Source organism: Anthonomus grandis, chromosome 22 (assembly GCF_022605725.1).
Source record: "Anthonomus grandis grandis chromosome 22, icAntGran1.3, whole genome shotgun sequence".
Classification (NCBI taxonomy): domain Eukaryota; kingdom Metazoa; phylum Arthropoda; class Insecta; order Coleoptera; family Curculionidae; genus Anthonomus; species Anthonomus grandis.
In genome coordinates, this window is record NC_065567.1 from 37,097,595 (window position 1) to 37,113,982 (window position 16,388).

The 16,388-nt window shown below is 32.7% G+C and overlaps 1 protein-coding gene across 2 annotated transcripts; it reads right to left on the reverse strand.

The window, feature by feature from the left end:
* Window positions 1-3: 3 nt before the first annotated feature.
* Window positions 4-16,177, reverse strand: LOC126748738 (ubiquitin-like modifier-activating enzyme 1). 2 transcript variants are annotated; one of them, XM_050458153.1, is made up of 7 exons: window positions 16,011-16,173; window positions 11,343-11,616; window positions 7,917-8,107; window positions 4,172-4,369; window positions 3,467-3,967; window positions 2,899-3,243; window positions 4-2,251 (listed from the first exon to the last, which is right to left on the reverse strand). In XM_050458153.1, the coding sequence occupies exons 3-7, from the start codon at window positions 7,978-7,980 to the stop codon at window positions 237-239; spliced, it is 3,123 nt and encodes a 1,040-aa protein (XP_050314110.1). In that variant the 5' UTR covers window positions 7,981-8,107; window positions 11,343-11,616; window positions 16,011-16,173; the 3' UTR covers window positions 4-236. The 2 variants fall into 2 exon arrangements, with proteins under 2 accessions (XP_050314110.1, XP_050314109.1); XM_050458152.1 differs by lacking the exon at window positions 11,343-11,616 and having other exon boundaries at window positions 16,011-16,177.
* Window positions 16,178-16,388: the final 211 nt, after the last annotated feature.

The following is a 16,388-nucleotide window of genomic DNA, read 5'->3' on the forward strand; positions in this document are numbered from 1 at the left end:
CAATTTGCTTTTTAATGGTATATTAATACTTGTTCTACAAGTCTTGCTCAAAAGTATGCACATTAATAACTAAAAGATACGATAAAAAGTCATAATGAAGTACATTTTCCACCCAAATATGAACAGTGCTAAATTAATAGAAATCCATAATATTTAAATAATTTAAACAATAAAAAGTTACCTGAAGGTGCAAAGAGGATACCTTACTCAGATATAAAAAACGCAAGGGTTTTTATTTAACCGAGATTATATTTAACGTAGGGTACTTCAACATCTTCCCCATCGGGATCGTTGCAGCACAACTCGAATACTAACGCTTTAACGTGAGGTTCAATTTTCTTTTTTGATACCCTCTTTACTACTTCTGCCATAGTTAAACCCAATCTCTCTTGCGCTTTTGATTTTTGCATGAAAAACGAGTACAACATGCATACGCCTTGTGACAACATCGTTATCTCCAAATTATGTTTCTCCTGAAAATATTGGAGGAATTCGGCCAGTGTCATTTCCCCTTGAATCTCGAATCTGTCCCATAAGGTCCATTTGTTGCCGCCAAACTCTTTTTCTGGGGCAGCAATCGGTTCGCTAAATCCAAAAAATGGTAGAGCCAAGTTAACAAAACCGTTCTTAAATGGTTCCAGACTCTTATGTGATCGTATTAACTTGTAAAGTTCCAGACAAACCAGACCGGCTACAACTGAAGTCGTTGTTGCAATGGCTGGGATAATTTTACCAGCAATTAGCTTTGACTTATGCCTATCCGCTGGTGGTATTTTATAGTTTATGGCTCTAAGGTTCGACGCGGCAACGATAAAGTCCATGTGAAAGTTTGAATCATCATCTTTTTCAAACTCTAGAGGTTGCAAGTTTAATCCACTTAACTCCTCGCGAGAGGGCAACTCTTTTTTAATTTGCATAATTCTATCTACATCCACGTTGTTTCCGTTAATGGACATTTGCGAATCGGTAACAGCAATCTTTACACCCGATTTAGGAATAAATTCTGGAACCACAACTTTCGAAATAACGTCGACAATATATTCTCTGTCTCTGTTTGTAGGAAGGCCGTAAACTTGAGCTTTTAAATTTGCCGCAGCAACTACATAGTCTACATGCAAAGGGTTATTAATGTCAAAGGTTAGAGGTTGTGGGCAACGTTTAGGACCTGACCAAAACAACTGACCGGTACTGGTCAGCTGATCTGGCGGGAAATTAAACAAAAGTTGACTTATCTGGTTGCTGTATTGCTCCTGCCAGTAATTTCTCGCCCAAGCAACACAATCTTCAAAATTTTTGGGCCTCCCATCAACTAAAGCTGCTTTCAACGATTCTAAGGTTTCTAAGGGTTGCACACCAGGTAGTTTTAGGGTTTGTTCCATAAATTCTGGATCCTTCAAATATTGGGACGCTTTTTCTGCACTGTGTTTAAACAGTCCTTCAAAAGTGTCTCTTGCCCATTGCAAAGTATGTTCAATTGCGTTGGGGAAATTCTTTAAAGTACATATCGGTATGCTTTTTTCCGGGGGATCTTGAGATGAACTGTATGACTCAGTAAGGAATGGTACAACCACCTGGGTATTTCCTTTTGTTCCCAATGTACCGGATTCCAGCAAAGGCTTGCGATAATACACACATCGCCGATCCATATAAATCCTTGCATCGACGTTGTCCAAAGCATTAGCTACGCCATCTAAGGCTTCGAAGAATGTATCATCATATATGTTTTCAGTTTCCGGACCGACACGATTCTCGTGAGCAATTACGTTGACCTCGGGATTCATTTTCTTTATAGCCATGGCGGCAGTAACAGACTTAGGTTTCTGCACGTCATGTGGTCGGAACAAGAATTGACGATTAAGATTCGACTTCTCAATAAGGTCCATATCAGTGACTATTATAGATCCTCCATCGGTTCCTAATCCCATCATGGCAAAGTTCTTTAACAATTCGCATCCAATTGCACCCGCACCAACAACGAAGTAATTCTGAGCAGCAATCTTCTTCTGGAAATCCTTTCCAAAAACTGCAATTTGCCCATCATATCGGCTACCCTGCGGCTTAGCAAGTTCTTCAGTAATCTCTGATTTATCAGTTGGTAAAGTTTCGATGGCATCGAAGTACAGCCATTGCACAATAGGGTGGAACTTTCCAGAGCAAGCCTTCATCACTTCTTGGGCGACTATTCCGCCAATTACAGCATTCATAGGGCATAAATCTCCGGCAGAGACTTTGGCGAATGTTTCGAGTAAATCTGCAAAACAAAATCATCGATAAGAAGACCTAGGTACGTACAAGCTTATGAAAACCTTATTACAAGTATAATGAGTGGATCGATCTGCTTTTTTGCATATCTTATATATGTTATATGTGATTCTATTGATTATGGTCACGATCCTACGGTGTCGCAATAGCAACGACCGCCGGAACTTAATCAGCACTTTTTCTAATACAAAATTTACCGTGAGATATGTCAACTAAGGAATCAATTTTAATATAAATAGGATCCTTTCCAATAAAAAGCACGCTAGTAAAAACAGTAGTATTACAGTAATAAAATAATAAATTTAAGCACGTTACTCTGTCCGTTTAATTTCTGAATAAACGTAATTTAAAGTAAAAATATTGTTTTTTAAAAAGAATAAAATAGATTTTCAAGTTTTAACATATATATCGTTTCTCTAGTCAAAAAAACCTAATAAGATATATAATGCGGTTACATTTAAGGTTACTTATTACTTTAAAAAAAATTGAAAAAACAATTTTACATATACAATATAAAATATATGTATATGTAACGTGTATAATTTTTCAAGAGACTGTGGACAGGCTAAGTACAAGGAATTGAAATGAAGTAACAGAAAATCCACGATAGTATGAATTTAGATCTCTAGAACTCACCTTCGTTTATAGTGTCACCACTACTGGCGCTATTGGTTTTAGCAATAGACACAAAGTCGGCCGCATCGTCATTGGACCAAGGTTTTGGAACTCGGCCATGCTTTTCTATGAATAAATGCAATGTGGTAAATGCTAAATGCAGCTGAGGAGGATAATCAAACTTAGCAAAGTCAGCAATCAAATACTCTGGATCCTTAAGAGATTCCTTTAAAGATTTAAAGTGCAACTTCTTTGGCATTTTTACTTGAGTAACGATACCACCTCGCTGATATTTTGAAAAATTAGTTGTGTCTCCTATGGAGAACGTATAGGGACCAAGAACTTTAATTGGTCTGGGCTCGCAACCTGGAAAAATTAAACAATTGTAAATATACAAACATTACACTGGTTGTAAATTTACATATAATTTAATTACATAAATGTTTAACTCTATTTCCATTATTTTAGAAGATATAGGTAATCGTGAAATTGGGAGGTAAACTGAAAAAAAAGTGAACGCCTATTATTACTTGAAGCCGTAACGTAAATATTTTTAACATTTCCAACCTTTAACGAAATTATGACTTACCGTTTAACTCTGTAATGCCTTCTAGCTCCGAAAATGTAACGTAATCGCCATCTTCCAGCCCATGCCTCGTGTCGTCTATACAAGTAACCACGCCTTCTTTATCATTGCTAATATCTGCCACCATAGCAGAAACCGCCGGCTCTCCTGTTGTGTCTACAACAGTGAAACTATCTCCAAAATCGCAGAACACCTGTGAGAATACTCCCCTAGTATCTGCGATGATTAGAGCGATGTTATTAGCGTGCGTTATTTCGCTGATTCTCAACTGTTCGTTTCTAGATGATGCAGTCAAAACAACTACACTGAAATTCTTAATGAAATCTTCATCAAGTGCGCCTGTATGCGCCCGCGTAGGTACGTAACTGTTCAGCTCCGAAAGTTTCTTAAAGCATGCTTCCGCGCGGTTCTTACCGATTTCTTCTTCGGAAAGAAAGAATTGTGAACTTAAATCTGAGATGGCCACAAGTTGATCATCATGAAGAGTTACGGATTTAACGCCACCTGGAATAAACACAAACTATTAGTACTGTTTAGATTGAAAAATACCTAAAATGGGTATGTACGTATTGGCGTTATTTAAAAAGAGGTTGTAAAACACGTTACAGAAAAATTTGTTTTCAAACATGCATTTAGTGTAACTCATCACTCATTGAAACAACTAATAAACAACTAAAATAATTTCAAAATAAGAAAATTATGACGTACCTAGAATTACATTCTTTGCAATTTCGACTCCAAGGCCGCCAAGACCTGATATAAGAACATCACTATTGGCCATTCTTCTCATCGCTTCATGTCCAAGCACATACAACTGCCTGGAGTAGAGTCCCTCATCAATGTCGCTGCGACCCGCGGAACTTGACGCGACACCATTATTGGCCATGGCTGCACTGGCTGATGTGTCTACAAAGAGAAAAAAAAATAGTATAGTTAATACCTAAAATATTATTAATAATTGACTCCTGACAGCAAATCGGAAGAATTTGTAGCGTTGTGTTGGCTAGTAGGAAAAACATAACAGGTCGTCAGACAAGAAATTGTTTTAATTATACCCAGGAACTAAGGATAATCAAATATATAAACTTCAGTTAAAAGCTGATAATAATTGAGACAATAAAAATTAATTAGTAGCAGTAGAGGCTCTACGACGACTTTCACCGGTCTTTCACCATAAAAGGTCTATTGGATATTAATTTTACTTCTAGAGCAAGGCCTTTGACTGTGTCACCTTCAGATTACTTGTGGAAGAGTTAGGACATTATACAGGGTGTCTCACGACGAATAGACGCGATCGATATTTCAGAAATTAATGTTTCAAAAATTTTGAAAATTTGGCAACATGACACAGTCGACACACCCCCACACAACTAAAATATTTTGACAGTTACCGATTACTACCCTAACATAATTACCCATTACTCCCTTTTAGTAGCCTTTATTTATTGGTTATTTTCGGTTTTATTTTAAAGGAAGGACCACTTTAAAAGACTATTTTAATATTTGGCTTAAAAAAAGATATAGAGGGGTCAAAAATTAGCATTAAAAATTAAAATGAAAAAATCATTAAAAGTCATTTTTTTTAAATGGAAACCCCTTATTTTTATAATTTTTTCATAAAGATAATTAAAAATAAGGTTAACTTTATATAAGGTTATCTAGTCCAAAAATTGACAGTTTCCGAAATATTGACAGTTTAAATTTGGCCTAATGTTAAAAGCCGTATAGTTGTACACGGCTCAAGGATTGTTGATTAGTTGACCATGACGGTTGTCATAGTAACCGCTACAAGCAACAGTAAGATAATGGATTATAACAGAAATGTACACTTTTTAATTAAATTATACATTAAATTACACTTTTACGAAGAAAACTTAAATAGCAAGTCACTTATAAATTTAATGCATTTAATCCAATGTCTTACTGCCGCTTCCAGCGGTTACTATGACAACCGTCATGATCAACTAATGAACAATCCTTGAGCCGTGTTACTATACGGCTTTTAATATTAGGCCAAATTTAAACTGCCAATATTTCGGAAACTATCAATTTTTGGACTAGATAACCTTATATAAAGTTAACCTTATTTTTAATTATCTTTATGAAAAAATGATAAAAATAGGGAGTTTCTATTTAAAAAAATTGACTTTGAATGATTTTTTCATTTTAATTTTTAATGCTAGTTTTTGACCCCCCTGTATCGTTTTTTTAGCTAAATATTAAAATAGTCTTTTAAAGTGGTCCTTCCTCTCAAATAAAACCAAAACTAACCAATAAATAAAGGCTACTAAAAGGGAGTAATCGGTAATTATGTTAGGGCTTATAAACATAGGTTTTCACATGAAATTAAAAATATGTCAAAAACGGTTACACTTAGGTATAGGACATTATACATAAAATATACCTAGAATTTCATGTGGAAGCCAAAAATGTAAAAATATACAGGGTACCGTTTAAAATAACGAAGTTGACACCTATTTCCGGTATAACCGGAAACGTCACAACTGTCAAAATATTTTAGTTGTGTGGCCCCCATCGACTATGCCCTTTTGCCAAATTTTCAAAATTTTTGAATTAGTTTCCGAAATATTGATCGCGTCTATTCGTCGTGAGACACCCTGTATATTTGATCAAAATAGCAGAAATCTCATTAAATCGTATCTAACCAAGAGAAAGCAAATATTAGACACTGACGATAAATTATCAACTATCGAGAATGGTTTTTATGGTGTGCCCCAAGGATCAGTGCTGGGGCCACTGCTCTTCCTGATCTACATTAATGACCTTGGAATCTGTGACCCCAGTGCCGGTCTGGTTCTTTTTGCAGACGACACAACTGTCACCAGGAAAAGTAAGACACTAAGCAATTTGGAAGCAATCATGAGGGAGATACGGTCAAAGGTTGCAGAATGGTTCGCTGCTAATCAATGGAATCTTAATCGTTCTAAAACAAAAGTTCTTTATTTTTCCTTACGTTCTGGCTCAGCTTTAGAGAGTTCAAGAGCCGTAAAATTTCTTGGTGTTCATGTAGACACGAAATTCAGTGAAATGGTTTAAGGTTACTTATTACTTTATTACTGATAAACTCTGTGAAAAAATGGCTTCTCATGTGTATACACTGAGAACTTTGGCTGACGTAGTTTCTGAAAAAGTACTTGCAACTGCATACTATGCATGCATTAAATCGACGCTTGTCTATGCTCTTCTAGCTTGGGGCCACTCACCAAATATTAAAAGAATTTTTAGTCTTCAAAGAAAGGATATAAGACCGATTGTAAAAATTCATTATAGAGCAGACTGCAGACAATCTTTTATTAACCTAAATATCTTAACGGTCCTCTGTCTTTAGATGCTTCACTGCCTATGCTATGTAAAAAATAACCTAACTTCATATGATACTCACAGAATTGATAAAATTAAAACCGCCATAAGTCTCTATGCTCCAAAATTTTTTTAACTTGCTGTTGCCTTCCATAAAATTGTTGCTAAATATAAATGAATTTAAATCTGTTATTAAAAAGTATCTTATTAAAAAAAAAATTTTATTACCAGATTTCTTTAGCAATAATTTCTCAGACATGGTGTAATTTTATTTCTATGCTAACTTAAATTGTGTATCTACTTATTCCTTTATCTATCTATCTGTGTATTTACTGATTTTTTATGTGTGTACCATTTCATTGACGTATGTAAACATTTTTGGTACGTATATAATACTAATAAAAATCTATTCTATTCATTCAATAACTAAGAAATCAGTTGGTTATTCATAGTAATAACCTAATGAAAATTTGAAAATTTTTAGTAAGATGCAGCAACATAAGACTGACCAATAAGATCCTATTATATAAAATGAATTCCGAGGGCAGAACAATTTTTTTTTAAGGGGTAACAAAAGGGTTTAAAATAATAAATTTGAAAATAAATTACACTTTTGTTCAAAACGCATTGGAAGGAATTTTGAGCATCTAAACACAAGGCGTTTTTCGTTATAAGAACGAATAATAAGTGAAAAGTCCCCAGTCTTTTTTTACTTTGAATTGGTTGTAAAATTAACCTACATACTCAATATTTTATGTATATTAGTTTAAGTTTTTAAAATACTTTAATTACAATGTACTTGTATTGTTTAGTCGAAGTTCAGTAACGCAGTGCATAATAATAATACACCAAAAATAGTAGTTTTTTTTTGTCTGTGATATCTCTGTCTTAAATAATAATAATATCCATGCACTGTCTGTTATCGTCTCGAAGACCTAAATGTATGTCCATTTGTTGATGAAACATTCGCCAATTTAAATATATTTGAACTTGTGTTGTTGTATTCTTGTAGGCAGTAAAGTTGATCAATAAAAAGCCAAAACCGTTTTGCTATAATTAACTTAATTATATATTTAAGAGACAATTTTTTGTTTTGATTTTTTTTTTAGGTAAAAAATAGGTTACAAATTACCGTTAAGCTTCCGCTTCTTGGATGGGGGATCGACGGAGCCTTCTACTGTTTCAGCACTAGACATCGGACAAGTCAGGACAGTTTTAGTAAGCTTTTCTCCTTTCAGTGTAGATGTAGATGTAAGAGTATATCATACAGAAGAGCGTGCGTGCAAGTAAAGGCTTAACGAAAAAATCAGCTGGTATCAAAACCTGTAAAAAAGGTTTAATTAAAGAACAAGGCAACATTAGATGATTATTACTTTCCATGGAAATAATATATGTTGGTAATAAAATATCAGTGAGTAATAATAACTCTTTTGTTAAACGCTTGCTACTATTGCAATTATTAAAAAAAAAAAACTAAATTAGTTCCGACTAACTTAGTATCGCAAAATTCAGGTAACCTATTTACGCATACAATAAATTATTCATCACCTAGTTTTAAAGTAACATATGTTGCACGTGTCTTTTATGAACCAAACGCTGTAAAACAAGAATATTGGAAAACTAGCCGCATCTCAAAGGCCTTCTCCAAAAAATAACTGACTGCAAGTTTTTTGAAAAATTCAAGGTAATGGGTTTTGGTACAGGGTTGGGTAGGGTTCTGCCTGATTTTTTTAACTCATCATGTTAGTGGCTCTCTAAGTGACTAATTGTGTTGTGCTGCTCTGCATCTAATAGGAAATGATGACTTGTCTGTTACAAGCTAATTTAACGAAACCCGAAAACATTAAAGATTTAGGACTCGCACTTTATTTCAGACGGATCATTCAGTACACACATTAAGTGTAGCATAATATTTTTCATTTTGGAATCATCACATGTTTAAAAAAGATAACGGAAAATATCCAATACTAGAATCATATAACAATAATATAACCCAAAAATAAAAATCATCTACAATACAAAGCTTTTCACAAAACCTTGATGTGAGGTGATGTCCTATACTTCTGTTCATTGTATTTCACCTGACCCACTTGAATCCGTTTTAGTCTAGCATTAACCATTTAAACATTTAGGAGTACAGGTGATGCATGCGTCACCACACTTTATTGTATTGCCCAATAAATGAGTATAGTGAAATTTAATTGAATGGATAATGAAATTTAAGAGAATGGGTTGGATTAAGTTGTAAACTCTGGCAAAAAAAAATAAAACTGGAACTTGACTTATTTTATTTATTTAGTTCTGACGTTTAAACAGTAAAAATCAGTGCCTAAAAATTTACAATTTTACTTACTTGAAGAATTTGAAAATCAACCCAAATACATTAGGATCATATGCTTACTGCATGCTTATCTGAATTTCTGTATTGATGTCCAGATTTATTGAGTGAAATTGATTTCAATGATACAATTAAAAGAAATTTTATTTGTCACACCTCTGTTAATAATTAAAAGCATATTAAATGAACCAAACTAGTTCAGTGATAACACAATTCTTCTCTGTCTAAATGATTTTCATTTTATAGGTTTATTATGATTAATAGTTTAAAATATTAGGACAATTATCCCTTCTTTATTCTCTTCTTGAAACCATATCATGCAAATAACTTTTAAGAACAAAAACATTAATAATATCTGACTTAATGGATAAAGATTATTTTATATAAAGTGATAATACAGTACCTGGTTAGTAAATTCTTCTCTGAATGATGAACACTTAAAAATATGTATTTAAATCCATATCATTTGCTAAACACTTTAAAGAATTTATATTGTAGTAATTCCAATTTGTCAAAAGATGTTATTGAACAATAAAGTTTAGTCTCATCTCCAAAATATAAAAATAAACTAGGCACAATAGAACTATCTAGATCATAAACATGAGAAATAACACCACCATACTAAATTATATCAGGCAACCTGAATAAAATGTGAACTAACTGAGCAATAAATTTCACTTAATACTTAAGAATGTTCTGACCCTTTATTGATAACCCTCTCAAGATAGTTTTAAATATACAGAATATTCTTGAAAACCCTTTTCAGTGCTACTCACAATAAAGTGTTTTACAAAATAAGGTTTGTCAATGTTAATTTTCCTGCTGTTTTAAATTCTAATCATGCTGATTAGAATTGAATAGCATCTTAGTAAGTTCTATCTACATCTCTTAGTAATTTATAATCCCCAACTGTTGCAAACTGCCACCAAAGAAGGAAATTTTACCAATTAATTAAATAAAAATCAGAAGCTCTTTGTAATCTTCGGTATTAGGATCATTTAATCAGTTTTTATTAATTTTCTTAACTTTATTCAACTTTTCTTAAACTTTTTATTACTGTACATTGATGAACAGGTAACCTATAACATTATAAAGGACGTTACGTTTATGACATGAATAAATAAATAATAAAAAAGCTTTCACCATAGAGAATAACCATAAGCGACTTAACTAATTTGACATTTAACTCATCATTACTGGTAAATAGTTTTAAAGAGTGAGACTCAACAACTGTGTTAATCAACAGAGTATTTTTTATTAAAAGACTATTCTCAGGGGTGAATTTTTTAAAAGCTATTTTTATCATGTTCATAAAGCCTTTATAGACATTAACACCATATGGAAAACTATATAATCTGTAAATGTAGGAAATCTATCTATAATTCTTGGAGGATTTGTAATTCAGCCTAATTATTTGCTTAAAGGCACCTAGTAGTTTCTGTAATTCTTCTTAATGGATTTGCTACAATATGATATTTCAAAATGTCTATATTAAAATCCCCTAGAATATTTAAAGCTAGTAAATGATGATTTAGATTTAACTTTTCCTTAAACTAGTCTCTGCAATCTGACTTCAGGATCATATCAGCTAGATTTATTGTCAAAGGCATAGCAACATATTTTTGATAGCATTTTTCGATATCACAGAATAAGTTGCGCCTTCATATACAGGGTGTCCCAAAAGTAGACGTCCAAACGAAAGGAGGCGATAGAGGAGGTCAGTAGCAATCAAAAAAACCCCATATACTATTATTCGATTGTTGATGGTTTAAAAGTTATTACCGTTTTTCTGTTTTTAAAAAAATAGTGTCATGAATTCTGTAAAGAACTCATAGAAAGAATATCCTCACGTATTTGCGTGGTATTTGTTATGAATGTTGCCTTAAATAGTGTACTTTTTCATAAGTAATAATTGCATGCAAAACGATTGCTTCTGTCACTACTTAGAAAATGATAATTTCCCAATGTGTTTAAGTTTTACATACACATTTTTGCGTTTAAATTGATGCTGCTACAAAGCACGTGTTCGACCAAAAATAAACAGCTATCAGAAAAAGTTGCTTTATTTATGCAGATTCTTTACGGTCAAATATTTATGATAAGAAAACTAAACATTCTTTTTCAAATAATTTTTAAGATCAACATACCGTTTCCCTGTCGGGAAAGTAGTTAGTTTCTTTCTGGTTTTTCAACAAATTAGGCTTTATTTCTTATACTTACACTATTTGCTGTTTCTATTTTCGGCGTTTTTCGTGTTTTAACTCCTTTGCTACTATTACAAGTAAACCTTCACAAATGGCTTATAGTTCCCACGAATATGCAGAAATGCACTATGTTTATGGGCTTTGTGATGGAAATGCTCGAGCTGCTGCCCGAGAATATGAAAGACGTTTTCTCGGTCGAAATCGCTATCCTGACCATAGAGTTTTCATAAATGTGCATCAGAGTTACTTGGAAGGCATCATTCCTGGTCAGCCACGGAGAGTAGGAAGACCTAGAAATGATAACGATGAAGATGATATTGTGGAATTTGCAACAGAGAATCCAACAACAAGTGTTCGTCGCATAGCAAGACGTTCGGGACTTCCAAAAATCCATAGTTCATTGAGTCTTACAAAGAAATCTGTTATATCCTTATTATGTGCAACGTGTTCAAGCACTTCTGCCCACTGATTATGAAAAAAGGATTCAGTTTTGTCGGGAAATGCTGCAGCGCAATAGAGAAGACTCTAATTTTTTTTAAAACATTTTGTGGAGTGACGAAAGCAGTTTTAAAAGAACGGGGATATTTAATATACTCAATTTGCATTATTGGGACTATGTTAATCCTAATATAATGAGAAATGATCGTTTTCAGCATCAGTTTTGAGTCAATTTATGGGCAGGGACCATTGAAGGCAAATTAATTGGACCATTCGAGCTACCAGGAAGACTTAACGGCGAAAATTATTTACATTTCTTGCAACATAACTTGAACGATTTACTTGAAGATGTATCTGTAGCAACACGGCGAGACATGTGGCACACGACGGAGCTCCTGCTCGCTCTGCCCGAATCATAAAGCAACATCTTGATACTACTTTTAATAATCGATGGATTGGAAGGGGAGGAACCATCCAATGGCCGCCGCGTTCGCCTGACCTAAACCCCTTAGACTTTTTTTTATGGGGATATTTCAAAGAACTTGTTTTTATCAATAAAAGCCAGACTGAAGTAGAACCGCGAAGAAAAATAAGACAAGCGGCCAACGTTATTACCAACAATGACAGAGCCTTTCGGCGCATAAAAAGTAATTTCATCCGCCGTTGCCGAATGTGTATTAGGGCAGGTGGTTCGCATTTTGAACATTTATTGTGATGTTTAATAGCAATAAATTCTTTTTTTTTTCATTATTTAGAATTAGATTATTTAGTATTAAAATATTTTGATTTTTGTCCAAAAACGATTAGTTTAATAAAAATGTCAATCAAAAAAGACTTGTATCACTTATCTGAAAGTATTTCACCATATGAGAATCTTCATTAAATAAGTAACTTTTCCTGATAATTTTTAACTTTTTGTAGTAAATTTGTTTCTGCCAGGTTCACTTAAAGGGCAAATAATTTTTAAATAAAAATTAAATATATTGAGAATTTATTTTTTTCTTACTAGTGAAAGAAACAATTATGCATCCAAATCATATTTATGAAAGGGTGCACTCCTTAGGGTCACACTTGAACTAAATACTAAGTAAATAAATTATGATATTTTTGTAATAAATTTTGTGCATGATGCATGAAGAGATTTTTACAAAAATGAGAAAAATGGAAATAACTTTCAAACCATCAACAATCGGATAATAGTATATAGGGTTTTTTTGATTGCAAATGATCTCCTCTATCACCTCCTCTCGTTTGGACGTCTACTTTTGGGACACTCTGTATATTTGTGTACCTCAAATTGTAAAACACAGTTAAAATGCGGCAGGTAAATATACTCTTTACAGTAACAAAATAAATTTATGCCAAAAACCAGTCAGAAAGCTACTTCTTTAGTATACTTTGGACAGTGCTTAAATACCTTTATGCCTTTACATACAATAGGTCTATGTGTTAAAGTTGATGTTTCATAGATAACCCCACTTGTGTTTTTGTAGAATTAAGATTCACTGTATAAAATGTTTGATAAACAATATAATTGATGAACTGATGGACCATGTTTCTAAGTTGTCACCCTTACCCTAAAAGCAAAAACATCTGCAGATATCTTCTCGGGACAAGATTTATTTAAAACCATTCCTAAACAATTTTTGGGAATTTTAAACATTTGGGAATTATGGCTACACAATATTTACAGTTTGTGCAAATTAGATTCTATACTTTTGTAGCTGTTGTTACAAATGGGTCAAATAGAGTTAGTTAATCTAAAGATTATTGCCTGGTGGCCATATTTTCACCAATTTCGACCATATTGTTCTTTGGATTTCAGTAGTGAATGCCAAGTAAGAAATAATCCATATTTACACTATTTGTCAATTAAAACATATATTCTATATATAAATAAATAAATTTTAATAAAACTCAAAAATCTGTAGTTTTGGACCATATTTTTATTTCCATTCTTGAATATAGGAATTATAAATCAAATTTATTTTAAATTAAATACCCTATATGAAAGAGCAAATACCGTTATGTATGTAACATGCATTTGACTAAATAAAATTTTCGATGTAACAATTTACGCAAAGTTTTGGTATACAATAAAATTTAGTTTGTTATTTATTAGTACAAGCAAAGCACTCTTAGGCATGTGAACAAATATAAAAGGCAAAAACATATTTAAATATCTAAGAAATACATGAATTGCTAACTATTTATGTCTAACATTACTCAAAACTAATAATGTGACTAAAAATAACATAACACCAGAAATAAAATAGTTAAGTCAAAGATTAGCAACCAGAGGTACTTCTCAAATGAGTAAAAAGTAATTTTAATTTGGTATTTCATAATCTTGACCTTAAATACAAAAACATGCAGATTCTTTATGGAGAAAGGTAACACTATGAGCAATAAAAGGTTTGTTCACACAGCAAATTTTTTAACAAGTTTGAAACTGTTCTTGATGCCCATGTGTAAAATATTACAACTTCTGATTGATTTGAAACTGTCGGTGTGAACATCAAACATGGGTTGAGTGGAGTCCAATTTAAAAGCAGAAGAACAAGAAAAATAACGTCACTTTTTTAAGCCAAAATAAATAAAACATAAACAAATTTACAATACAACCTTAAAATAGGTGTATATTCTTAATAGAGTTTAAAATTGTGTAATTGTTTGCTACTTCAAGGCTTACTCCAAAATGGTCAAGAAATTCTACTGTATTAAATTGGGACACAGTTTCTTCTAAATAGTTTTGATTTTTGAGCCTTATCTGTTCTTCAAGTAAACCTTCTAAGTCTGTATCAGAATCTGAAAATTCTAATAATTCAGATCCGAACAATTTAAAATACAATTTTAAAACAAATATTAGGGATTATACAAAATGACAAAACACAAACGACAATTTAGAGGTTTTGTTCATATTCATGGGTACATGAATTCTCTGACACTTTCCTTGAAATAAATCCAAAAACAAATCTGACTATCAGATAAAAATCAGAAATTTGTGTAAAAATTGCTGTATTGTGCATGTTTGTATGTCGCAAACTTGTTTCTTACAGCTGTAAGAACAAAGCTATAATATATGAGCAGTAACCTCAATGAAACAAACAGTACATCATTTTAGAGTGAAACTTTAAAAAATATGCCATTCTGAGCATGCAAGCCAAAACTGAGATGAACAAATTTTCTATTGGGAATATACAATTTCCCAACATGTGCCTGCCAGGTCAATTGTGAATCCAGAGAACATCAAGGAAAGTTACAACTTCATCTAGAAAATATTACTACAATCTCTAAGGGAAAACTGGAGCAAGTTAATACTGTTTAAATTTTAAGTTCAAGAATGATCAAGAACTTCAATGTGTTCAACACAATCAAAAGTTTTTGACAAATTTTAGAGTGTTGCCTGAAAGTAAGATTGCCCTCCGGAAACCTCTCACACAAATCTCTGACTACTGTATCTGTTGAGTATAGATACCTAAAGCCATCTGGCCAAAAATAATGAATTCTGCTCAAAGTAATTCTTCTATTTGACCAAGTTTTTTTTAAGAAAAATTGGGTCTAAAGAAATTGACCGATAATTCTTGGGGTCCATCTTATATCTTTTTTTATGTTTTGGAAACAGTGTGACTTTTGCAGCTTTAAGACAATCAATGGAAATGCCCTTTTTGATAAATGGGTTAATTAATTTTCAATCAAGTTTTTATGGTTTTTATGAGCCATGTATCTAAAGAAAAGTCTGGGAAAACAGTAAATGATGTACACATTTAAATTTATCAAAAACTATTTATCACAATGTGCAACTTTTTTTGCAGGATATTTCAGATTTCACCAAATAATGATTAATATTGTCTGGTTTGTGTGCTTTTGTGGAATGAAACAGTTTTTTTCACAGAATGTAAAAAGGAATTTCAGTTTTGATAGGAAAAAACTAAACTGCACAGAGATCTACCAAGCTATTTCATGCCTGGTTACTGATACAAAAAAAATGCTGAATTCATCATTTTGATAAAACAAATCTGGAGGTAGAAACAGTTATTTCCATTTCTTTAGTTATTTAACAAAAAACTGGAACTTTACACAAATTTCCACAAAATACCCTTGCACCTCTAACAAAGATTTCTAGTTAGAATTGAGCAATATGACTTGCTTTTCCTGATGGGTATCCCTCTTTTCATCAAATTACTGATAGATATTTATAGAAAATGAAGAGCTATAAATATATGAAATACAAGCAGTCATTTACCTGCGAAACAATTCTCTTTGTGTGAACGATTCCGGCGAATGATTCAGGAACCAAGGAATTTCACAATACCCAGGTACAACACAAAATACAATATCAATTTTACTTTTTGTAAAAAATTCGCACACCACAGTTTACATGAACCTTGACATTGACAGTTGCAGGAATGACAGTCTCTCCTAAACAAACCAACGTTGCCAATTGAAGGCAATTTAAAAAGTGCAAGTCACTTCCAACCGTCCACACAGTTGCTGTCAATTGAACTAATTGAGGAATCTCAAAATCTGAACTATCTACCTCTTAGATAATTTAAGCGAAACCCAAACAAGAGTGATGGTGGACAAATGATGTTCCTTTAATTAAACTCAAGAGTGCACACCT

What these genes read in the sequence shown, in the direction of transcription:
- LOC126748738 (XM_050458152.1), bottom strand. Translation starts at nt 7,980, where the DNA reads ATGTCTAGTGCTGAAACAGTAGAAGGCTCCGTCGATCCCCCATCCAAG. An exon ending in CAAGAAGCGGAAGCTTAACG is followed by an intron (nt 4,370 to 7,916) that starts GTAATTTGTAAC and finishes TTCTCTTTGTAG; the next exon opens with ACACATCAGCCAGTGCAGCC. An exon ending in TGGTGACACTATAAACGAAG is followed by an intron (nt 2,252 to 2,898) that starts GTGAGTTCTAGA and finishes TTTGTTTTGCAG; the next exon opens with ATTTACTCGAAACATTCGCC.